This window comes from Ornithodoros turicata, chromosome 3 (genome assembly GCF_037126465.1).
Source record: "Ornithodoros turicata isolate Travis chromosome 3, ASM3712646v1, whole genome shotgun sequence".
NCBI classification, from domain to species: Eukaryota; Metazoa; Arthropoda; class Arachnida; order Ixodida; family Argasidae; genus Ornithodoros; species Ornithodoros turicata.
The window spans coordinates 2,090,416-2,115,212 of record NC_088203.1 but is presented as its reverse complement, the minus strand read 5'-3'; the positions used below and the strand labels follow the sequence as shown (position 1 = coordinate 2,115,212).

General features: G+C 45.8%; 3 protein-coding genes across 4 annotated transcripts; 1 reads left to right on the top strand and 2 right to left on the bottom strand.

Annotated features, from left to right (window-relative positions):
• The first annotated feature begins 966 nt into the window (after positions 1-966).
• Positions 967-5,958, top strand: LOC135387830 (8-oxo-dGDP phosphatase NUDT18-like). Of its 2 annotated transcripts, none has more exons than XM_064616983.1 (6): positions 967-1,084; positions 1,511-1,701; positions 2,644-2,764; positions 3,422-3,656; positions 3,717-3,822; positions 4,768-5,958. In XM_064616983.1, exons 1-6 carry the CDS (start codon positions 1,069-1,071, stop codon positions 5,008-5,010), a joined length of 912 nt encoding a protein of 303 aa, XP_064473053.1. In that variant the 5' UTR covers positions 967-1,068; the 3' UTR covers positions 5,011-5,958. The 2 variants fall into 2 exon arrangements, with proteins under 2 accessions (XP_064473053.1, XP_064473052.1); XM_064616982.1 differs by lacking the exon at positions 967-1,084 and adding an exon at positions 1,094-1,276.
• Positions 5,959-11,325: 5,367 nt separating this feature from the next.
• LOC135387831 (ribosome production factor 2 homolog) lies at positions 11,326-16,091 on the bottom strand. The gene is made up of 9 exons (XM_064616985.1): positions 15,987-16,091; positions 15,674-15,806; positions 15,571-15,608; positions 15,471-15,510; positions 15,245-15,403; positions 15,093-15,192; positions 13,537-13,639; positions 13,302-13,446; positions 11,326-11,616 (listed from the first exon to the last, which is right to left on the bottom strand). The coding sequence occupies exons 1-9, from the start codon at positions 16,007-16,009 to the stop codon at positions 11,413-11,415; spliced, it is 945 nt and encodes a 314-aa protein (XP_064473055.1). The 5' UTR covers positions 16,010-16,091; the 3' UTR covers positions 11,326-11,412.
• Positions 16,092-16,356: 265 nt separating this feature from the next.
• Positions 16,357-23,768, bottom strand: LOC135387829 (DNA repair protein RAD50-like). Its single transcript, XM_064616981.1, has 3 exons — positions 20,836-23,768; positions 18,907-19,532; positions 16,357-17,228 (listed from the first exon to the last, which is right to left on the bottom strand). Exons 1-3 carry the CDS (start codon positions 23,608-23,610, stop codon positions 16,703-16,705), a joined length of 3,927 nt encoding a protein of 1,308 aa, XP_064473051.1. The 5' UTR covers positions 23,611-23,768; the 3' UTR covers positions 16,357-16,702.
• Between the last annotated feature and the right edge of the window lie 1,029 nt (positions 23,769-24,797).

The window sequence follows — 24,797 nt, the reverse complement described above, 5'->3', positions numbered from 1 at the left end:
AGCACTACAACTTAAATGAAACTTTAATTAAATGAAACTTAGTGTATAATTATGGTACAGTGCAATCAAATATGCAACGGCAAACACAGCTAAGCGATTGCAGGTGCACCGTACGTCTTCCTCTGCTTCGATATGGCATGTACATAGGTATAGTATTGCAGCATATATCTCTCCTATAGTTTGCAAAGCAGTTCATAACGCCTTCGTTAGCTCACTACAATAAATAAACTTGAGCATTTTCCCCACAATGGCTTCAGGTAACAGAAGAAAACAAAAATTAATTGTGGTATGTGAATATTCGATCATGGCGTTCATTGGCTTTTGGTCTATCTTGCAATGCTGCATCGCGTTCAAGAGGTAAATGGTAAATGTTAGCATACCGGCTCCCAAGAAGAAGCGCAGAAACCATTGTCCCAGAATGTTCACACGCACTATCCACTGACGCGCGAAAGCACAATATAAATAACAAAACTGATGTGACGCCATAGTAAAACTTCGCGACATTTTCAACCTTGCTCACTGGTAGCAGACGACACCTTCCAGTGAAGCAAACAAACAAACGGCACACGGCTTATCATTGCAGACGATGAACACGCAGGTCAAAACGAGGAATTGTGGAAATATTGCGATATGTTTCGCGTTTCCTTTTTCATTTTTATATCGTACACGAACAACTTGAAGAAGGCGATTGCGGAAGAAGAAAAAAGAAAGCCTTGCAGCAACGGATGATAGTGCAAATCAAATCTGCGTTTACATTGCGCGTTTTGGTTCTGTTTTTCACTTCCGATATTTAATTAATGATTTGATTTTTGACGACGTATGATGTCTTAATTTGCGTCATTTCTGAACGAACCAACAATGACCCGGCTGTTCAACAATACCGAAACTGTGCCGAACTGCGCCATATTTTGACCTTCTTGGCAGTTCTTGGCAGCAATCCGTTAAAATAGTCTTCGACAGTGAAGACAACCCAAGCACCGGCTTTAGGCAGGGAAAAGGTTAAAGAAAATGTTCCCTGCTTGTCCCCAGCAAACAGGTTTCTGCTTTACCCCCGACTCGCCGTGACGAATGCAGATGTCGCTAGGTGAGCGAACATGGCCGCGAATGTACCGAAAAAGTGAGAAACATTACCGAATATCTGTATAACTTCATCGAAACACTGATAGAATGGACAAAATAGAGAGTATAATTCAAGATGTCCTCAAAGGACAGGTGGTAACAGACGAATCGGCTGTCACCATCGATTACACACTCTCTGATCAAGTGGAAGAACTTGGTGAGTTGGCTGTCACTCACAGAGTTCCTTGTACTGTAGTCATCCTAGCTGTACACGTTCCGCAACTTTCTTTTTTTTACATTTTCTGGCAGGACAATGCAAGTATAACTCTTGCGTCCTTCCACCGTGGCAGCTGAACTTTGCGTACACAAATCCAAGTGATTTAAATATGCAAATGCGACTGACGTGGTACTTTGCTTAGATGGCCCTGTTTTTACCCCTATTTCTTTACAGCTGCGAAAGGTGTAGAATCCTCTGTGATGCCAGACTATAAGCCCATCGTAAAGAAATCCGTCACCTATATTGTGGCGGCTGTGGCAGTCAACGAGAAGGGGGAGGTACTTATGATGCAAGAAGCAAAGAGTTCCTGCGCCGGTACATGGTACCTGCCAGCAGGCCGGATGGAACTTGGCGAAAACATTCTTGTACGTACACATAGGGACACTAATTTTAGGGGTGTTCTAGTCGTTTTTTACCCCTCATTTGAGTGAAACCCGAGACACGAACCTTAGCCATTTATGCAGCCATGAGTAAACACTAAATGCTCGGCACTGCCTCTCAAAATCTCGTGATTTCCACCTTTCCACCTGAAAAATGTGGTCTGTCACAGAATATCGCCAGATTATACCTAGGAATATTTCGTTTTCGGGTTTTATTATTTTTGAAAATCGGGGGTAAACATCGCGTGATTTTTTTTTTTCAAAAGAAATTCGGGGAAGAATCGGGCGTTTCTTGTCACCCGATTTATGTTATCGGGAGTTTTCGGGTGAAACTAAAATTGTGCGAATCAAGCTGCCGAGATGAGTGCACTTCAGAAACACACTTTTGTTTATCGTATCTCGATTCCAACTCACAGGCCATCACAGAGTACAAAAGGTAAAGACGTGTGTTTCACCCTGACTTGTTCACGTATATAATCGCTCGCATACGCGAAGCAAATCATCATTCATTCTCGACCTCTCCTGCCTCGGAACGTAGTGCTGCGGCAAGGCAAGCGCAACAGGGGCCAAAGCCGGAAAGCGATTGGCAGTATCATTCCAAAGTGCACAGGTGTTCTCTTTGATGCTTAAGGAGTAAGGCTGATGACATGATTGATCCCTTTCGTGCCTTACTGTGGCGGTATCCGATGTTGAAATCTCGTGGAATGCGTTGAGAAATTGGGTTGTGCCCAAATTTCACAAAGTTTGTTCGGGGTGCAAATCCCGTGAGAAACTGGGTTTAACCCGAAAAAGAGGGACCCTAGTTATACCTTGTTCTACAGCTTCTGATGTAAGGGTCAGTCTCCACTCTCAAATTGAAAAAAAAAGAAAAGAACATAAAATCTGAAAAGCGCTAACATCTAATAACATGCCATTTTGCCGTTTTAGGATGCCGTAAAACGGGAGGTCAATGAAGAGACTGGGCTCGACTTCGAACCAACCAGCCTGTTGATGGTAGAGTCAGCACAGGGACAGTGGTATCGGTTTGTCTTCGTTGGAAATATATTAGGTCAGTGGGGTCGACGGGGGTGGTGACATCATCCTCTTATTGGTGGGGTAACTCTGAGGTTACGTTAAACACTAGGCAGAACAGACTCCCTGCTCTGCTTTCTGATGATTTTATAGGTGCCGTAAAGCAGCAGACAGACAAGTTATGTTTAGAGCCTGAAGTTTTAGGGTGTATCTCGATTCCTCCCCAAATTTGCACCCCGAATTCAAGGTTGCCTCTTAAGGGTGAATCCCGATTTTTACCCCTCAATTTAAGGTTAATTAATTTTTACCCCCCGAATTTAGGAAAAAAATATTTCCCGAAAACTTCAGGCTTTGGTTATGTTGGCAGTAACAGCTTGTTGCTTGTAAACCCAGCACAACAAGTCACACGTGCAACAGAGAATGCTACATAATTTCAATTTGCAATTAAGATTGTGGTAAAATGCTTAGGGGTGATGCAAGGTGGGAAATAATCCCCAATTTGTCGGCTGGTGGCGACTTCGACCCAGTGTTGCCCACAATTTTAATTTCCTAAAAAGCTACGAGCGCAGTTTGGACGAAAATTCTGATGTAAGAGCACCGAGGGCTCGGGCTATCGAATAGATACATTTTTTTTAGCTCGCAGCTCTAACTGCTTTACGATACCTTTAAGGACTTTTTCCAACCCACACACCAGGGGGCGAACTGAAAACGGTCGCACGAGCCGACTCGGAATCTCTCCAGGCCAGCTGGATAGACGACATCAGCCAGCTGAGCCTCCGTTGCAAGGACATCCTTCCCGTCATCGAGAGGGCGAGGCTCTACCACCAGACGCAGCATTCGGAACCGTGGCATCCGCCGACCCTGCCCGTGATTCGTCCGCACGAAAAGCTCTACCTCAGGATCGTCACCATCATACGCAAGAAGGCAAAGTACGTACCACCACGATTGTTTAGGACTGAATCAGAATGCTCGGTGATGCTCTCTCGCAGCAACATGCTCCACGTGCTCGTCTCGGAGAAAGGAAACGCCCACCTGCCAATGTGCGAGATTAACCCTGCGAGAAGCGTTCACACGGCACTCAAGAAATTTGTTCACGTACGTTGTCTTCCCTAAGTGCTCGAAGGTACTGTCGCATCCGGAAATCCATCTGTGAAACAAATTAGAGCACTGCACGGGCTCGGGCTTATCCGAAAACCTGAGCCCGGCCCACAGGCCGGGCCGGGTAAATGTTTTTTTTTTTTGTCGTCCTGGGTTAAGCTCGAGCCCGACGTAGGCCCGGCAATGTATGGGCCCGGCCCGGCCTTGACCCGTAATGGTCAAACCAGCCGAGGACCGCAAGAAAAAAGCTCTACTCAGCTCGGCCTGTGGACCGGACTCGGGTTTTCAGGTAAGCCCAAGCCCGGTCCGGGTCGGGTAAAGCATTTTTTCTTGCGGGCCTTGGCTGGTTTGACCATTATGGGGCTGGGCTGGGACGGGCCTACGGCGGGTTCAAGCCTGTGTTACCCCTCTGTTAGTTTGCTACAGTGAAATTTTACAGCCTGATACACCGGGCTGGGCTTGGGCCGACAAACTTAGAACCCTCCGGGCTTGGGACGGGCCTAAAAATGCGGCCCGCGCAGTGCTCTAGAGCAGATACCACTATGTTCAGCATCGGCAGACAATCTACTTGGCTAATTTTTTCGTCTCAAAAGTGCTTAGATATTAGATAAACGAATTTTACGATAAACGAAACGAGGTTTTGCTTGATTTTTAATTTTTCTTCTACAGAACCGTAACGGTCACAAAAAATTCCAACAAAACTTCAGACAAATGGCTACCAGTCTGCGAAGTTTGGGGTTGGCTAAACCCAGTCTTCTATTTTTACGATGCAGTCTAAATGTGTCAAACGTTTGCTAGACTGACCCTGTAGTTCAGCTCCCAAACACTCGTTTTATCTCCATTACAAACCCCACACGTGCGTGTAGGCCGACAGAAAACTTTTTGTGTACTTTCCCGTACTTGCCCGAGACTCCCTGTACTAACCAAGTTCTCCCTCTACAGTCAATATTCAGCTCAGAACCTCCTCCGCACAAGCCCCACGGAGTGCTGTCCCTGGAGCACAGCGGCGCCCCCGTCGGAGAGCACGACGGACTCTGCCTGGCGCTCCTCGTCTCGTGCAAGGCAGCGCTCGAAGACATCTCCCTCTCTCCCGGTTACACGTGGCTCGAAGTGAGCACCCCGCTCAGCAACAAGCTCTTGGCGCGGACAAACAAGAACATGACTGTGTTTCTCAAAGTGCAATAATGCCTATTTTTACTGTGCTGCCACATTTAAGGCTCCTTCCCCATCGGGGACGGATCGGTGGGGACGGACTCTCGAGACGAGATGCCGCCATTTTTATGAGCATTCGTTGCTTCCTGAAGTAAAAGGAATGCTCTCCTATTTATATGCAAACAAAGAATTTACGACGTATACAATATATGCCTGTATAACGAGCCTCGCTAACCTATACAGCTACTATGTATGCACTAATCAAAGTGATTGAGAACTTAATGTCATATCTTACCAGCATCGAGATCTACACAAGGTTGCCCCATTTGCACTTAATAATGGCAAAGACCAAGTATACTGAACATTCCTGTGTGTGCCCGTCAACGCATTATGCTTAGACCCGTGTTTTCGGGTTTTGTGTGTGTGTGTTTTTTTCTCTTGGGGGGGGGGGAGCTGTAACATAGGGTCAGATCGGACTATATGGGTACATGCAGAGTAGAAAAGCAGTTTTTTGGGTGGGACATAAAGAACAACTTTATTGTATGATGCTGATTGGAGGGTTTCATCACCAGGGGTGATCTAGACTTACATTTCAGATGCTGAGCAGGCCTGCTTAATGAGCAGTGCTTAGCATTCTCCACTATCCTTATTGGTGACTGAATTTGCATTTTGGGCAAGTTGGGTGCAAGTCGGGAAGTAAAAACGGGTCTAACCGGGCTTATCCCGAAACCACAAGGTCCCAGTTATACTCTGGATGCAAGTATTACATTTCACGTTGAACGCTATAAAGTCTGGGGGCAAGATTGTCTATGCAAATAACTTTACTGGATTCTATTTATTCGCATCTGGGATGGTGTATGAGATCTCCATTCTAGAGCCATTTACAATGAATGAAATGTAACGCACATCTTTTCATATACTGTGTGTGTATTGGTAGCTATGTTGTGATAATGAACTTGAATGAATACCTTTTATTCTCTATATTAGTTCTCCATGTAGAGGCAATGCACTTTGCTGGCGCGAAAAGCAGTGCATTGGTAGGACTTTGCTCTAACAGCAGCAATTCATCTAGTTCCAGCATACATCGCAGCACTAAAAAGTGGCACTATGCAAGGTTTACGCCTGGACAAGATACCCTATTTCTCAAGTACAGACACACACCAAATACCCCTATTTCTATTCCACGCCATCGATAGTGTAACAGTGTGAATTGTCTCACTCCAAATGGTCGTGGTTATCGAATACGGGAAATTCAATTGATATCCGTGCCACCACTAACCCAGAGCAACTGTGCTGGCAACAATGACATCTGTTAAGTCTCCCTCAATATTCGCCAGAGAGTTGACAAAAGAGAGAGACAAGGTGAAGTTTCACATTCTCTTGTTGTGCCTCAAGATGACCTTCACAACATGGGTAGTTGGGTAGCCATATATTCCCTTTTAGCATATCACCACTTTGATGGCAAACACAAAAGTAAACAAAGACTACATAACTGTTCGGCTCAACTCTGAGGAAACCTCGAAGGGTGAGGACCTTACGGTCACATCCGGAGCAACATTTTTCATAGTTTTGTGCGATTGAGGTGAACCTTGCCCCGAACCTCTTGTTGTCTGCTACTATGGTAGGCTACCTCATAATTAGGGCCTGACTTTTTAGGGTTAAACCCGTATCCGCCCGATATTTACCCCCTGAACGAAATCTGTAAAATTCGGGTTTAACCCGAATCTACCCGAAAACATCCGGGTCACGTGGCACACTCATAAGCGTGCATTAAAATAAAGTTTGATAACATTGCTAAACATTAGCTCCATGTTAAGACAAATTTTTATTAAACAAATAAAAATCACCCGAATGCACCCGAATTCCTGACGACAGAATATGCCGTAACGGGATTTAACCCGAATACACCCGAATTTTCAAATGAAAAATATCACCCGATTTTTACCCCCCGAATTTGGCCAAAAATAAAACCCGAAAAAGTCAGGCCCTACTCATATGTCTCAAAAGTGGCTCCACTGTTCCAAAGGAACTTTTGCAGCTGTGCTTCCACAGCACCAATGAGTAAAATTTCAGTCTAGCGTCAGGATGGACCAGACTGTCCCTTTAAGTGCTGTAAGGAACACCAGAGGGAGGAGGATTTTAGTTTAAGACGTATGGAGTTCTCGAAGAGAGCCAGATCACGGCGATCAAACATTGGCCAGCATTTTTTATAGATCTGACTGTACGACTAGGCAATGAGAGACCATTTCCGGTTGACGCGGTTGGGTACCATCTTCCACATATCAAGAAACGCAAAAATCCTACATGTGTGATCTGATCTGTTGGATCATTATGTATGTGTGCATCGAAAAGTGCAAAAACCAGAGGCCTGGTGAAGGTCGATTAAAGCAAAAGGCTCGGGTCGAGAATATTTCGAGTTGCTGTTCTACCCGTAGAACATATGGGATACATACGGGACACATTGCTGTTCTACCCGTAGAACATATGGGATACATACGGGACACATTGCTGTTCTAGCCGTAGAACATATTGGACACGATGCTGTTCTACCTGTGGAACATATGGGACACAATGCTGTTCTACCCGTAGAACAGCAGCTCCCAACTAGAGTTTTTCTATCAATGTATGCGTGCAGACCTTTCTGTGTAGGTGCACAACTACTAGGTCACAACAGTTACTACGAACTACATTCCATTTCAATATGCCGTCTTCCATACCGTTAACCTGAGCACGTCAATGCTGAATGTAGGTTGTTATGTATGTGTTACAGCCTGTGTTCTGATACTCAATAAAACATTTAAGATAACTCTTGATCAGCTGTGCGCTCGCTAAAGCAGAATGCCTGTCTTATGTACAAGGGGTCCAAAGATGGGCTTTACTGTTCTTTCTTCATGTCCTGCAATGTCTACTTACCTCTCGACGGTCAAACTCAGCACAAACTCTCAGTTTCCGGAGGGCCACCATTATCTGCAACTGTGACTAGTTTAATCTCCAAGTTACACGTATTTCTAGTAGCCACTGCAGGAGACACAGAAACAACAGTAAGGTTTATCTTTCGACACCCCATAGAAAGCCTGCGTTGTACCACATTTGCCAAATTATTCGAAAGCATCAAAAGTTGGGCTAATTGGTACCATGTTGCAGCTGTAGATGGAGAGAATGGGCACCTTCACATCAGCAGTTGTTAATTGAATAGTCCTCTTAACTACTTGATAATAGGTATCATTAGTGGTCCCTCCAATCGTAACCACGCTTAAGAGCTGTGGAGAAAACTTCAGTTCCACTGGCTGTCACTCGTAGTCAGAGGGGGTGCTTGAGATTATCCGCAGCTACTCGCTGAAGCAGACAGCAAGACCTCATGTACAGCTCTCCACAACCTTAACTTGAACGAGGCTTCAACCGGTGTATCGGGAGCAGAGACATCCCAGTGGGATTCAGCTGACCTATTGGGAGAGCGCATTTCGGGCTGTTCCATTCGTGGTATAGGGGTGTCCGATGTAACTTAAACGCTTCGAAGGCGGGAAGAAGATGCTTTCTGAAGATGCTGTTAGCGAGATCGCGATTGTTTTGTGTTGCTTATGCGAGATGCGCGCTAGGTAATACTGCTAACATCGGCGATATCCGAGGCGTGGCCGCGTTGACAGCTAAGAACGATCTTGTGCACCCGAATGGAACTTTGGTGAAACTGCATTAACTCAAAACGAAAATAAACAGGGATTGACAGAAGGGTGCATCTTCAGAAACCAACGGCAGCCTTCGAAGTGTTCGAGTAACAACGGACACCCCTACACCGCTAGAGGAACAGTCCGAAACATGCTCTCCCAATAGGTCAGCCGAATCATACCGGGGTGTCCCTGCTCCTGCTCCGCCGGTCGAAGCCGCGTTCAAGTTAAGGTTGCGGGGAGCTGTACCAAAGGAAATGGCACCGGTCTAGAAGAAAGACTGCCACCCTTTTTGCCGAGATGCCTGTACTATAGTCGTGTTCAACTTAAGAGGGAAAAGAAATCTAGTCCGTCAACTACATGCGCCATAGGAGATAAAGGGACGGAATAGCGTGACGGAATAGGAGAAATACTGCAGCGTCAACACGCAGCATGGTGTCATGTGGTCAGCCTTAACAGCCAATAGTGAGTCCCGAGAGTGAGCATAATTAGGGCCTGACTTTTTCGGGTTTTATTTTTGGCCAAATTCGGGGGGCAAATATCGGGTGATATTTTTCATTCGAAAATTCGGGTGTATTCGGGTTAAATCCCGTTACGGCATATTCTGTTGTCAGGAATTCGGGTGTATTCGGGTGATTTTTTTTTTGTTTAATAAAAATTTGTCTTAACATGGAACTAATGTTTAGCAACGTTATCAAACTTTATTTTAATGCACGCTTATGAGTGTGCCACGCGACCCGGATGTTTTCGGGTAGATTCGGGTTAAACCCGAATTTTACAGATTTCGTTCGGGGGGTAAATATCGGGCGAATACGGGTTTAACCCCAAAAAGTCAGGCCCTACCAATAGTGAGTCCCGAGAGTGAGCATAATGGGTTAGGGCCAACTGTCACTTGGCGACGCCCGACGCGACGTCGCGAGCAGGCGGCGGAAGTAGAGGCACATTTCTGCCGCCCTGCCAGAGCACACAATTTTCATGTTCCCATCACAGTGGCATTCCGTCGTCCAAAGCAGACAAAAAAACCAGGAGGCGTGGCCTTTCTGTGCCACCTTATTGGTTGCCAGTACTCGGCAGCTCTCGCCGACGTCGTGGAAGAAGTTCGGCAGGGCAATTTTTTGGCTCGACGTCTCTCCTCTCCCAACGTCGGAAATGCGCGTCTATACTTCCTCCGCCCGCTCATGATGTCGCGTCAGGCGTCGCCAAGGGAGAACTGACCCTTACATGGGTTACACGAAGGAGCAAGCGTCACCTCTGGGAGCCGTTCGTTTTAGAGAACCTCGTTTTAGCGAACCTCGATTTAGAGAACCTGTTTTAGAGAGCCTCGTTTTAGAGAGTATCGTTTTAGAGAAGATGGCGACAGGTTACGTTTCAGCGAAAGCCGTTTTAGAGAATAACGTTTTAGCGAAATGCAACGCGATTTCTGTAACGCAATTCTCTAAAACGAGGCTCTCTAAACCGTAGGGGAACCGTCACCTCTCTGCGGCCCGCTGTCCTACCCGCGGCGCAGTGATATTTTGGAGCTGCCGGACTAGATTTCTCTCCCTTCTTAAAGGGACCATGAAATGGTTTTCGCGAATTCCGAGTACTCTGCAGGAAACCGTTCTCACGACCCCTCATTATTGTACACCCATCGACTTCTAGCCGTATTCAGCACAACGGGGGCGCAGTCATCAGACAAAAATAACAGGACGTGACCGGTGGATATATGCCTTCAAAGCGGGCTTACATCATCGCCATCCAATCCTCTCAGCCAACTGTGAACGACGAGGAGGACACACCCCGCGGGACCACGTGTGGGTGCATGGTTTCGGTTTGGACAACAACAACGTCGGATATCTGCCGTCCAAATCGGTTGAAATATGGCGAAAGGCAAATTGTCGGCGATGGAGGAAGAGATTATAAGACACACAGCGTCTAGGGATCGTTCGGTACGCAGCAGCTCGTAAAAAATCACCGACAGAGACATTTTCTGACAAAGAAGAAGTTCAGAGAGGAAAACGTGCTCCGGTAACCATGCTGACAGTCAACGGCTATAGTATTACATTTCTCGTGGGATTCTGTGTCAACGATTAGATACAATCTTGTCTCCGGATCAAATTAAAACATATTTCATGGCGTAGTATGCAAGCTAGCTTGCAAATTTTGCAATTTGCTCGCAAAAGCACTTTGTCCTTTTTCGAATGGACTAAAAAAACGTGTAACATGTTGCTGCGCCTCTACTTGGGATACTTTGATCCTCTAAACATTAGGAATCAACAAAATATATAGAAAACAATCAATCTGGGAACTCTATTAAATCAACTTGGATGGTCCAGGTTCAAGCTACTTATCAACTACACTTCAAGCTACAAGCAACTACTCAATTTTGCTTCACGTAATATTCTGTTGTACAGTGCTGGAGAAAAGTGTACGGAACATGTTCCGGCGCGTTCCTTCCTCAGAGCGACACGCTAGCAGGGAATGGGACCCACACAGACATGTGCCCAGACATTCGCTGGAATGTCTGGGCAGGAATGTGCCGGAGCATGTTTCAAAAGCTTTTGTCCACCACTGTGCCTTTTTGATGATGCAGAAAACCAATATCTAAGTAATCGTTTCGCCACAAAACTGTCCAACTGGCAACACAGTACTCTTAAATAGTTAGACCTTTTTAGCCACACGTTAAAGAACATAAAAGGATACACGGTGGAACGTAGGGAGATTTTTTTTTATCGTTATAGTATTTCAAAAGGATATGTATGTACAGCCTGCAGCGCTACGACGAGCTGCCCATTCATTCATCAGCCATTTCAATGTCTTCTGATGTCTCTTCCGTCGTCTGCTTCTTGGCTTGCCTCGCCGCTTTTCTCTCTTCCGCCGTCTTCTTGAGTCCCTTCAATTTTCTCGTCTGCAACTTGCTCAAGTCCTGCTTCTCCATGTGGATGCGACCCAATGTCGTCCCCAGAGCTGTCTTCTCAAAGTTCTTCTTCTTCTTCGGCTAGAAACAACATTTCAAATTTTTGAAGCGACAGTAGCCTACACAAAAGCGTTGATGAGTCGAACACCACAACGCTTCTGTTGTCGTTTTATTTGGTTTGCGGACTAAGAGTTGATGAGGAAGACGCCGTGAGCTTCTTCGTCTTTTTGTGCGCTTGCTCACTGTTCGATTCTTTTTTTATTTTTATTTTCTTACTGTTCTACGATGTTCAATGGAGTCCATTAAAGCTAGTCTTATAGAGCAGCGCTGCCAGTCATTCTTTTTCTGAGATGAAGCTTAGGTTTTCACAACAGTTTCACCACATTAGTTCGACACTAATTTCCTCCCTCAGAAGGTGCCTGGATAAGAAACCAATGAATCTTACACATAAAATAGATAAAAAGCGAGGGAGCTGGTGGGATTTATCCACGGTGAAAACCCCGTAGACTAGGGAACAAAAAGGGACTTGTGCGTCTCTTTTTTGTTCCCTGGTCTACGGGGTTTTCGTCATGAATCTTATAGATTCCTTAACGGGCGTTGCGAGACAGGGGAGATAGTACAAAACCACGAAGAAAGGAAAAGGCATCTGCTTCTTTTCTTCATGGTTACAGACCTGTCAGCCATGAAACTGAAGAAGCTCCAGCAGAAATAATAAAGTCAGCATAACGTACGTTTGAAGAGCGAATTAGAGAACAGCGCATAGACAAATGGCTAGGTTGACAACAAGCTAACGCTCAACATGGTGAACAATTAAATCCGTCGACACGTGGGTCATCCTGAATTATGAGACCACCGTAGTTGGCAGAGTATAGCGACAACGAATCCGTGCAGCGTTGGTAATTGTCACTTTCTTGTTACCGGGGTGTCAAACCGCAAAAGATACGGGTTCACGTTACTGGGATTTCGTTCCGGTTCAACAAGCACAATTGTGCTTCAACGTGTTAAAAAAGATGCTGAAAGCACACTTACTATACACGTACATCCTCGCTCGACTGCTAGGTGACAACTTGCGAAATATATGATATGGAGTCGAATGTGTCCTCGTTCGGGGATTGAGAGGCATTTGATCTCTTATGCAGACTTCTTTTATGTCCGAACAGTTTGGTAGCGAACCGGTTACCGCTATTATTTTTTCTGGTTCTGCTCCGGTTCGGATTCAACAGTGTCATGAAAATTTCGGTTCGGTTTCGGTTCCAGCAAAAGTTACCGTTCGGGTTCGGTTCGACACCCTGCTTGTTAACACCACTACCAAAATTGACTTTGAGATCTGCACACCTTCCATGCCCAGGTTGTGCCATCATTGTCGGTTTCGTTCGTACGTTTTCCCACATTCCCTGGGAGGGACCTTCATCCATACTCTCAACATCATCCTTCTGCTCTCGCAGTTTATTTAACTACTTGGGACAAAAACTATACGTATTTTGTACGGGTCGTCACTGATCAACGAGAAGGAAACGACCACCTCAGTTTCGGAATCAACGGAACTCAGTAGGAAGGAGACAGTCCACTTAAAGGAGCACTAGGGTTAACCTGCAAAAGCACCTTGCAAAATATTGGACAAAAAAACTATGCACATTGGGATCTGCACTGAACGAGTTGCACACTCGTTGCGCACGAGTTAATTTCAGAGTTGCACAAATTTGAAGCAACCCACTGAGTGTTATTTATTCTAGGACTTTCATCACTTTACTGCATATATCCCTTACCTTAGCTTGTTTTGGAAGCCTCCTTGCCCTCTTGAAAAGGTCATCCGACGCTATTTTCATCCTTCGAAGACACAAGTCGAAGGAGGGGCCGATTTCTTCTAGTTCGATGCGCGGAGTTTTTGTGCCAGAATTTTTCATAAGAACTCTGAAAACGGACGGGTACTCGTAGCATGCCGGGAGGAACATTCCCAGCTATGCAAGCCGGGATGCTAAGTAGGCTGGATGCAGCACTTACTTGTAGCTGCGGACGTAAAGCTTTTCTTCACTCATCGTAAACATCAAGACGTGCTCCAAACCTTGTAAACTGACAGCATCAACTTGTTCACCACTGAAGAAGTCTGTAAATAATTTCTTTAATGCCGAAGCAATACGTACAAATATTCTTGAGACTTTTTCGGGTAAAACACGATATGTACCCTCAAATCGGTTCTGGTTTGTACGAGTTTTTCCTCAAATTGGATTGATCTCCATCTCTGGCGCACCAGGAATGTATGGAAGTGCTATTGCTGGTAGTACGTTTGCGCAGGATACACCCAAAACCAAATTGCGCTGCTTTTGTTATGGAGCACTAATAAAAATAATGTTGAATTTCACTTTAAAATTATAGTAAACTGCCCGCCCTCCTATCTCGGAAGTATTTTCTGAGAAGGCCCGAGACAGGTCAATCTTTTTTATTACATTTTTCTATCTCGAGATAAGTAATCCGTGGTCTTTTTTTAGAAGGTGGTCTTGTGTCAACCTTGTTTTGGCGTTACCTCTCGTGTACAATATGCTGTTTGTGTACAATTTGCGTTTACAAGCTTAGAGCTTTCAAACAGTGCACAGTATTAAAGCCCTTAAGGAAGCGTTCAAAAACCTGTACTGCAATGCCCAAGAGAAACCTCGCGAAACTGACGCTTGATAAAAAGAAATGTTCTGGACGGACAGGAAGAACATGCAGCACGATGGTGGAGGAATTGAGGGCTTTGGAAATAGGTAATAAGTGGTGGTCTTCAGGTACCAGTCACTTCCACAAGTATCAGGTGAAGTCACAGATTTCAAGTTGAAATCTGACACTGCATTAGTGCAAAACAAAACATGGCAAGACCCAGCAAGATCGCAACATTTTTATAGTAAAAAATTTATGAATTTGATTCTCTAATACCCCTGTCACGTGGGCAGTTTTCAATGATCATTGAATTCAATGGCCATTGAACACGCATGTGGCGCCACCAAGCCTGTAACGCGTCAACTTCGCAAAAAGCATTGAATCCAACGTTCTCTGAAAGGTTGACACGTAACACCCTAGATGGCGCCACGCGCGTGTTCAATGACGATTGGTTTCAATGATCATTGAAGAGTGCACGTGTAGAAGGGTGTAACTCGGACACCTCCTAATTAGGACACGTTTTGGCTGCACAATAAGTCTCCGAAATAGGGAGCTTTCGCTGTATAAATTCATGATTTATGCGAGGCCTTTACTATCAAATTCGTGGAGGGTACAACAAAAAAAGAAAATATCAGGCTCTATTTTGGTACTAACGTAAACTAATCAAGCTAAGGTTTGTACAGAAACGCAATACAATGCTGCCAATTCCTGAGAACACTGAAGGACTGCGGCAAAGCAGCTGTTGAGAAAGCCACGCAGCAATGTCTTTGCCAGCATGACGCAACAGTTAGCGTACTTGACCAGCGATCAAGAAGTGTGCGTTCAAGTCCCGTCGCTAGCTTTCTGAAGGGCTATTATTCTATTTGATTATTCAGAATGCAAGTGTGCACGACCAGCTATGTTAGGAAACATGCGAAACGTACCAATAAGGAAGTTTTTTAGTCGCTGATAGTCCTTCGTTTGCTCAAACTGTTCCCCGGCAAAGAGCAGTAGAGGCTTGATCCCAGAAGCTACTTTGGCAACCTAAACGACATATCAGTCAAAAACACGGCGAGGATTGGAGGCTGGCACAAACCTTAAATTCCTCGAGAGCTTTGTACTGGTCCATTCCAAGCTCAAACATGTCGAGAATGTGGCCGTCGAAGGTTCTGCCGAGGATCAAGTTGTTCGGTCGCTTTTTGTTATGAGATCCAAAAACAAATAAAGATGAGTCTGTCCTCTGCATCATCATTTCCTGCGGGATAATTAAGAAAGACCTATAGCAGTCGCAGCTTGAATCTGGCTTCTGGCCTCGTTCTTACTATTGGAACAGCATCTTCCATTGGTTGTGCTTCGTTTTTTCTGGAATTTTAAGAGTACGTGAGACGAAGTTCGCGATATGAACGTTTTCCTACAACTCACCTGTTAAAGACAACTGCGTGTGGGGCCTTTAAAGAGCGCTATAAAGATCAGAAACATAACCTTAGTTGGCACTGAGAAATATTAACCTATCAAAGCCACATACCAAGTCCTTCATGGCTTTCACGACAACATTGTTGGCACTGGATCCACGTATCAAGATTGTAGTTTTTGGATTCTCCGTGATCTTTGGCTCACGCTTTTCGAGAGCGAGCTTTCCCCGATGCGTTTTTGGTTTGCTGTAACGAAATATTAGCTCGTGTCAACACTGTCAACACTCCATGGCGGTTCTTGAATGCTGTCTCCCTTCAGGATTGTTTAATTTCGGTTTCAACGTTCAAGAAAGTTCGACGCAAGACTTAAGCCTTCGGTTCATAAAGTACGAGCTCAATATTGCGGATAAACATAGAAATACTCACAGTATGCGTTGTGATACAGCCATCGCGCACGTGTTAATGAACCGGATTGTATAGGATTGGATTGGATTCTCGCAGTGCCAACCTAGCCGACGACAGAGCCCTCGAACAAGGCTCTTGAACTCATGGACGTAATAATGACACAATACAACTCCAATTATCTTCTTGCACACGACGGGCGAGGCCGAAAAGCGTTGCCACGTTCATTTGGGGTTTAAATAGGGAGTTTAGCTTGAAGTACAGTTTAGGTACGTTCGACATTCCGCCGCCAGGGGCGACTCGAACATATGGAAATGGGGTGGAGAGGAGTATACAGGAACCCTAGGAAATAGTCCATTTAAGCGCTGAATTCAACACTGGTAAACACACAGGATTTTGTTACCTTTTTCTTTTTTCACTTTATTCAGCTGACATACACATAAAATTTGGAGCCACTCAACATCCAAAAAGCTATTCACTGGTCTCAACATGCCAATAAATATGGGAATATTGAGAAATTTAAACACAACTGTCCATCACAGAGTACGCAACCCCACTGTGACATTTCTCACGACCTCATTTTACGGAACACGACGTGGAACAACCTAACAAAACAAAGAAAGCAGTTGCATTCAACAAGTGTTTGGAAAGACATATGCAACGTTTGTTTGGTCCTGCGTACCTTCACTTTCCCTTTCACTTTCACTTTCCCATTTCTGAGTATCATGTACAAGACAGAATCACATTATTGTGCTGAGGAGGTGTTTCCTGATAGTCGTATAACCCAAGCTTGACTTTTCAACCTTGTAAAAATACTCCGATGTTGGCAGCCTTTGACTCAACGCGCGGAGGAACTCTTCGTCGTGGGTGATAATGATCATTTGGAAGTTCTTTTGCACCATCCTCTCCTTGATAATGTTCGCTAGCGCCACCGCGAGGCCTCTGATGTTGGCGCGGTCAAGATTTGTGGTCGGCTCGTCGAGCGCAAGGATCCCACAGTTGTGGCAGAACGTCTCCGCGAGGGCGAGACGGATGATGATGGACGCCATCACTTTCTGTCCCGCGGAGCATCGCCCTCTCATGTCCTGCTCCACATTTCCGCGAACCATGACCACACGATAGTTGCAAGAGCGCTTGGAATTTGCGAGTCCTTTGTCGTCTGCTTCCGTCTTGATCTTGATGTACTCGATGTCGTCTCCGCTGTAGGTTTCCTGCCAGAGCTGGCGGATGACCTTGTTGATGTCTTTCATCTTCTGCTCGTGATACCTGAAAAAGAAAAGGGGGTATTATGTCTAGTTACAGGGGTTTCCTGGAGAGCGGACAGCACAGTGGAAGACAGGTTAGCGCGCGTCCTAAGCTGACTAAACTGCGCTGATATGTCTGGAAAATATGTTGGAAAACCCTGGGAAAGCTTAAGACTGTACAAAAGAGCCTTTCTATATGGTCATTCCTCAGAAAAAAACTGAAAATGCAGCACAGTAGGTGTTCTGTGAGATGAATCTTCCAGCGTTGTCGTTCAACGTTACATTGTTATTTTACGAATTTAGAGAGATTCGTATCACAGTGTACCGCTACCTACTGGTACCATTCTCATGCAGTACATGGACGAAAGCCATGTCTGATCGGTTCATAACTGAACTCAAAACTAAGTATGTGCTTCATTCGAGCATTACCACAATATCGATCTGTTTCTAAGTCGTCATTTGTTACAATGAAGACAATGCCGATGCACTAAAAAAACTGATGCAGTCAACAGTTAGTAAGGTGCAACAGGAACATGATGCCATGAAGACGTGGTAGATATAATGAAGCTGTTATTACGACGAACACTATTCGGAGGTCAATAATGCAGATGACAACTCCAGTATCTCGAACAGACACTTGCGTGACGAAAGTTATTTGCGCGGATGTATTTGGATTGTTGTACAATTTGCATTGCAAGTTTTATGGCAAAGGGGGTAATAGCCACTTAGAAAAATGGAACTGCTGCTACCGGAATTCATCCGGCTCTGAAATCATGGCGGGCATATCCACCAATGATGCGGCTGTGGGAGAGGTCACACGTTCACGAGAACCAATAGAATTGGCCGAAGCTGTCGTTCCAGACTCTCAAAGCTCAACACGGACATGTGTTCAAGGGTCTGTATTTCGTTAACTACGACTAGAAATGTAATTATTTTCTACTCAATACTCTAGTGTGCAATACAATGCATGCATGATCGAAGCTCCTAGCTGTCTGCGGTGGTGGCAAAATTAACGTTTCTGCGAAGTGGGATTTATAAATCCGCGGGATTTCGCGGGCAGGAGAAAACAAAAAAATATGTTAGAGCATTCTCCCAAGACTGCTTGCCGACTCGTCCCGCACATTTTTCCAGCCTTTCGTCACTTTTCAGTGTGCAAAGAAAATTAGACCCAACTCTGAAAATTTCTCTCTGGGCATTCCTGTCATTTAATTCTCTTTCGTCGCGGACAACATTATCAGTCGCGTCAGGCGTTGCAGTCATAACGAAACGAAAAACACACGATTCTGTGGGAAACAAGAACTTATGCGAATTTTCATGGAATCGCGGATTCACGGAAAGCTAGGGGCTGTACGCATGGTATGATAAACCACGTCCCTTTTGCATAAAAGTTGAGTTCGAGTCACAGACTCAATCTCAAAGACTTGGGCAGCTCTTCCCGCACGAGCAGTGAGCACGTGCTCAATGCACTGCCAAGGCTATTGAGAATTAGTCTGAGACTCTCGTACTCAACTTTTATGCAAACGGGTCCACATCTACCAAAGTCTCACAACCGCATTAAGATGCTCCTGTTTATCACTCGTGGCTGTTATCTGTGGAAAATAATTTATACGCAGCCCCAGCGTCGGGTGCCTTTCTGATAATATAAAAGATAAAATTTCCAATTATCGAGTAAAGGGAAAGATTGAAACAAATATCCTTACTGCAGCACCGCGTAGTTGACAGCACGGTAGTACATGTCCTGCTCTTTGCTCAACCTCTCTTTCAATTTCATCTTGCATAAATCCTGGACGTACTCCTTCTTGGCGTCCTTGAAATGCCCCGTCAGTTCCCGCCTGGCCGCTTCAATCTTGATCCGCTGTTCTTTGCAACGGACGTCGTAGTACTCCCTCTCCTCCCTCAACGTCTGCATCTTATCCGCGACCCTCCTCTTCTCCAGCTGGAGGTTCCGGACCTCCAGGCTGTCTAGCTGCTCCTGGATTTCTTTGATGCGAGCCTCTCTTCGGACCGTCTCGACCCTCAGTTCGTGGAGCTGTAGGTTGTCCTTGAGCTCTCGTTCGCGGAGTTCCTCATTCGAGAGGTTCTTTTGGAACTGGGTGATCGAAGCGTCTTTCTCTGCCTTCTGCTTCTCGAGGGCGTCTATCTTGTCCTGGAAAGTGGACAGCCGGAGCCTCACGTCGTTCAGTTTCTCCAGCTTTCCGCTCTTGGAGAATGCCGCGATGGTGGAGAAGCTCTTTTCTATCTCTTCTTTCTCCGCCCTACGGACGTTGATCCGGTTTCGAAGTTCTTCTATGCGAGATTCTGCGTCTTTGACTATGGCTTCTTTTGCCTGCGTCAATGGAATGATAGGAGCATGTTCATCGCGCATGCTGGCAAGAGTATGTTGTAACAGTTGTTCAATGAAAGTTATAGGATATATTGTAATATGAAGCTTTATTTATTTATGTTTAATAAATAAATAAAGCCTATAGTAAGCCTATAATAAATAAATAATATATAATAAATAATAATATATAATAAATATATAATAATATATTTAATTTATATATTTATATAATATATAATATAATATATAATAATATATAATATAATATATAATAATATATAATATATAATTTATATAATAATATATAATAAATAATAAAGCCTATAGTATACCTCCAAAGTATACCTTTGGAGGTATACTATGTATACCTCCAAAGACCCAGAGGGCACTAGTATACAGCATTCAGCAGATACAGCAGTGTGAGCAAAAAAGTATGCATTGCAAGACAAGTTGATTCCAGATGATAAGATTCCATAATGATAAGACAGGACTTGATGAAATGATTCAGGTTGATGTTCTAAAATTACTTCATGTGACAGATCGTTCCATTCTATTGTAGCTAGTGGAAAGTAAGATTTCGAAAATAGCTTGGTGTTGTGGTTTACTGGACAAGAAATAAAATTGCTCATCTGATAAGACCCAATCCTTTATGGCCCTTTACTCACTGAACACAAATATGACAAGAGGAAGTTCGCTATCACTTTTAATCGGCCACACTCTGTTTCAGGTTGTCGAACTAAGCAGACATATCTAATAAAATCTGAGTGCTTGCATACCGCCCATTTATTTGTACGTTTTTTTTTTTTTTACTGCCCTCTAAATGTACTCCCTTTTGCTGCCTGCCCGAAATATGCAATTGGTGCCAAGCTGCTCTTGATGCTTTCTGGCCGTCCGTTAGTTTATGTTAAGATGCACAAAAATTAAATGCGACAAAGTGTACAAACTGTACCCAAAAGTGCATGAAACAGAGATGTGATTTCAAAGTGAATTCAAATAGGATTGTTAGTCCCTAGGCGGAAATTTTTGCACAAATGTAAAACTAGTAATTTTTATGAACGCAGCTATCGTCATTTTAAAGTCCCGTCCGAGTTAAATATCGTTATCACTATGGTTATTACATTAAATATCAAAATATCGTTAATGACGGCATCACTACTTGTTTTCGCACCCTCAGGGCTGATACGCATTTCACGAGCAAAGTAAATGACGCAAAAAATGTGAAAAACAAAGTGCGTGAAGCATAAAAAAGTAAAGTTTTAGACTTTCGCTGCACCAAATTCCCCCGTCCGTACCATTGAGCACTGACCTGCATCGATTCCCGCAGCTCCCGTTCAAGACCGTTTCCCTCCCTGACCAGCCCAGACTCCGCGACCTTGGATTTCTCGTTTTCCTCCTCCAACTTCGCTTTCCGATCTCGCAGGTGGGACTCCTCCTTCATCTTCGACTCCAGCCTCAGCTTCGTGCTCTGCACTTCGTTGAGCGCCATTTTCAGCTGCTGATGCTCTTCCAACCTGGCACGATACGTCGTCACGGCGTCGTCCAGCTCTTTCACCCGTTTGTTGAAGTCCTTTATTTCTTTGGCTACGACCTCCGCCGTCCTCCCGGGCTTCAACTTCCGAACGCTAGGCGACTTTGAAGCCAGCTTCCTCTGGCAGGACGCGGCTTCGGATTCCAGACGGTCGATTGTCTCCGCCTCTCGGACGAGAGACCGCGCCGTCTCCAGGTTGAACACCTCTTCAACGTCCAGCGCCTCTTCCTTCTCGCTCCGGAGCTTCTTGGACGTTTCGAGTTCGACGGTGATCGTTTCGATCTGCTGCTGCAGGTCCGGCACTTCGAGTCTCAACTTCGACATCTTCTCTTCGTCGCCTTTCAGTCTAATCATCTCGTTGTAGCTCGCCTCTTTTTCCGAAAGCTCCCTCGTCATCCGCTCGAGCTCGTTCGGAATGATCTGTATTTTCTCTTCTATGTAGTCGGTGAGCTTCCTGGCTTCTTTGGCGTCGTTGAAGCCCCGCTTGCACAGTGGACAGCACGGTTTGCTATCTTTCTTCATCCTGGTAACGTACCTCTTGAAGATGAACTCGCTTCCGGTGAGGCAGCCTTTCTCGTCACGAAGTTGCGCGATCGTGAGGTTCAGCTCCGCGATGCTGTCGTCGAGGTCTTCCGAACCGCACACGTTGACTATTTTCTTTCTAATCTTATCGAGCTCAATTTCTTTCTTTTTCAGATCTTCCTGAAGCATCCGCCGTCGAGTTTCCAAAGAACTCTCCGACGCTTGCAGCTTGTTGCACTCACTTCGAAGCGTGCTCACTCGATCTTCTATGCTCCGCACTTTAGTCTTGACCTTCGCGGCATAATCCGCAGACGGAAGGCTTCCGAGGAGTTCTTCAAACTTGCTCCGTACCTCGTCCTTGGTTGACTCAAGCGACTGACGCTTCTCGTCGAGTTCCTTACGAACGTGCTCGATCTCCGCCTGTTCCGCGCTGAACTTCTGCATGTCAACCAACTCCTTGCTCAGGAGCTCGAGCTTCTGCCTTAGCTCGTCTTTAAGTTTCTGGCTCGCGTCAATCTTCTCGCGGATGGAATCCGTCGGAATTTCCGCCTCGAGCTCGCCAACCTTACCCTGGAGGTCTCTGATCTCGTTTTCGTAACCGCGGATCTGCGAGCAGTACGTCTCCGCCTGAAGCAACTCTCGTCGGATCTGCATGATTTCTTTCTGATTTTCCGACACCTGCCTGCGGGTCGACTCCAATCTCTGCTCGCTCTTCGACTTCTGCTCGCGTAAGTTGTCCACGCGATCTTGCTGTTCTTTCACCTGAATGTCACGATCCTTTTTTGAATCCTCCAGATTTCGCTGAGCCTCTTTGACCGTCTCGTTCAGTTCGTACAGGACCGAAGAAGCTTTCTCAGCAACCGGGGACTGCTTCGGCAGCAGCAGCCTCAACCCTAGTCTGTCATTCAGCTTATCCATCCTGTCTTCGAGGGCCCTCGTCGCGGTCTCTGTAGCTCGCTTCTCGCTCTCCAATTGTCCGAGAAGGGGCAGCAGTTCGCTCTTTTCGTCCACGAGGTTGTTCACCTTTAATGCCAACTCGCGCGACTCTCGCTGCAAATTTTCCAGCGACCTCTTTTGCGCTTCCATGTGAGCTTCGAAGTCCTCGATCTGTCGTTTCAGCTCCGCTGCCGGACCGTCGTAAATTTCTTTCAGGTTCTTCTTGATGCGTTCGCACATCGACCTCGTCCCGTCGAGTTTATCTTGCTCCGCTTTGAGGCTCGCCTGTATTTCTCTCGTCCTCGTTTCCTTCTTTTCAATTTCCTCCCACATTCTCACGACGTCCGCCAGCTTCTCTTCAGCCTGCTGACGGTTCGTCGTGCCTTCCTCGAGTTGTCGCGTGCACGTCTTTATCTCGTTCTCGTATTCTTGAGCCCGCTCCTTGCGCTTCGCTAAATGAACCATGGTCTTGCTCAAGACGTGAACTTCGGCGTCGTACTCCTTCTTGAGCTGCCGGATGGAGTCGAGCAGCTTCAGGTACTGAGTCGCAGCAAAGATGTTATCGAACTTGGTCTTCAGCTGAAGGCCTTCAGACAGGGGCCAGCACGAATCCGCCTGGTGGCAGAAAATGACGTTGTCCAAGATGGGTCGTGGCACACCGAGCAGTTCCGTGATGGTAGCAGATACGTCCATGCATTTTGGCGTCACGTGCAATTTGCTGCCGTCTGCAGCATGTTGGACGAGAGCAGTGTCGACGGTCTTGAAGGTGGTTGTGTTCGTTTTATTCTGTTTCATGTTGAAACTGCGCGTCACGATGTTTTGTTTGCCTCGGACATCTCGGAACATCAGTTTGATCTGAGCGTTTACCTCGCGCTCACCGCTCAGTTTTGGATCGTTTATGAACACTTTACCCTGACCCGGGGGTAGGTCTCCGGTCGTTGCGTTCCTGAGACACTCTATAATGGTGGTCTTTCCCGTCCCGTTGCATCCCAGAATAAATGTGACCGGTGAAGCAAATGCCATTACTTGCTTGTGTTCTTCTTTTGGTCCGAAGCTTCGGATCCCTTGAACCTGCAGCTTTTCGAGCATTGACATTTTGATCGGCTGATTCAGTGACAAAGTCCGAAAGTTAATAAACCGAGGAACACCTCATTCTCTAAGTGACGGTGATGAAAAATTGAGTACCGTAAAATCCAGCGATGAGCTGCTGCGAGAAGCAGCCTTAAACATGAACGTACACGACAAGATATGGCGCCAAGACCCAAGAGAGTCAGTGTTGCCAGGTTTTTGTTCAGTTGCGCCAAACCGCATGAACTGCCATTGCGCGCAGAAACAAATTAACCCAGAAACTACAGAAATGGCAATGGTTTGCTCCGAGATTGAATACCAGCTCGCCCAGTGGTTAGCGGCTAGTGGTTAGCTGGCTCAGTGGTTAGCGTGCTGGCCATGTCACGTCGAGACTAGGGGGTACCCGCGGCTTCGAATCCCGGCGCAGGCTGTGCAGTCTGGGGTTTTTCGAGGGTTTTTCAGACATATGTCGGCAAGTTGTCGGCACAAATATAGGCCTGGACGCATAGCATATTTCCCGACCAAGGATCGACACCGCCACCGAGATCGAACGGTGTCCGCGCGCTGCGGAGAAATGGTGAACTACCGTAGTGTGGATAGCTTCCTCGCGTCGTCCGCTTTTACACGTTTATTCCGCGTTCAGTGCAGTAGGTGGAGCATTGGGGAACCGAACAGTACCGTACCATCGCGGCACAAGTGATCCTCTGGTGAATATACACAAGAATTACGGAAAAGGATACACAAAGGATCCACACTAGAAAGCAGACTAGAAAGGTGACGGTGACGCCCGTATAGATCGATCTTGCAGAAACCGACCTCTGGGGGGGTACCGACCTTCCGAGGGGTAGCCGATCTATATTGGGCAATCTCAGAAATTTCAAGGGGGATGTTGAAAAAAACAACAAAAAAAAACAGGTGGTGTAGGAAAGTACATGTCCTTGACTCCATGTCCTGAACATGCCTTGACTTGACGGGGACGGACTTGACGGGACTTGACGGGATGGGACTTGACTTGACTACGGGAGAAAGAGAAAGGCTACAGAGGCTTTGAGCCCTGTCTTGTGCTGTTCGTTTTGTGTTTTGTCTTTCCTCCAAGCTCAGGTCAGGGTCGGATCAAGATCCTCACTTGGGGGCGGGGGGTCTTTGTCTAAGCACATAGTAGAATATTCGTATATTTAGACTAATTTGTGAACAGCAAACATACATGTTAGGAT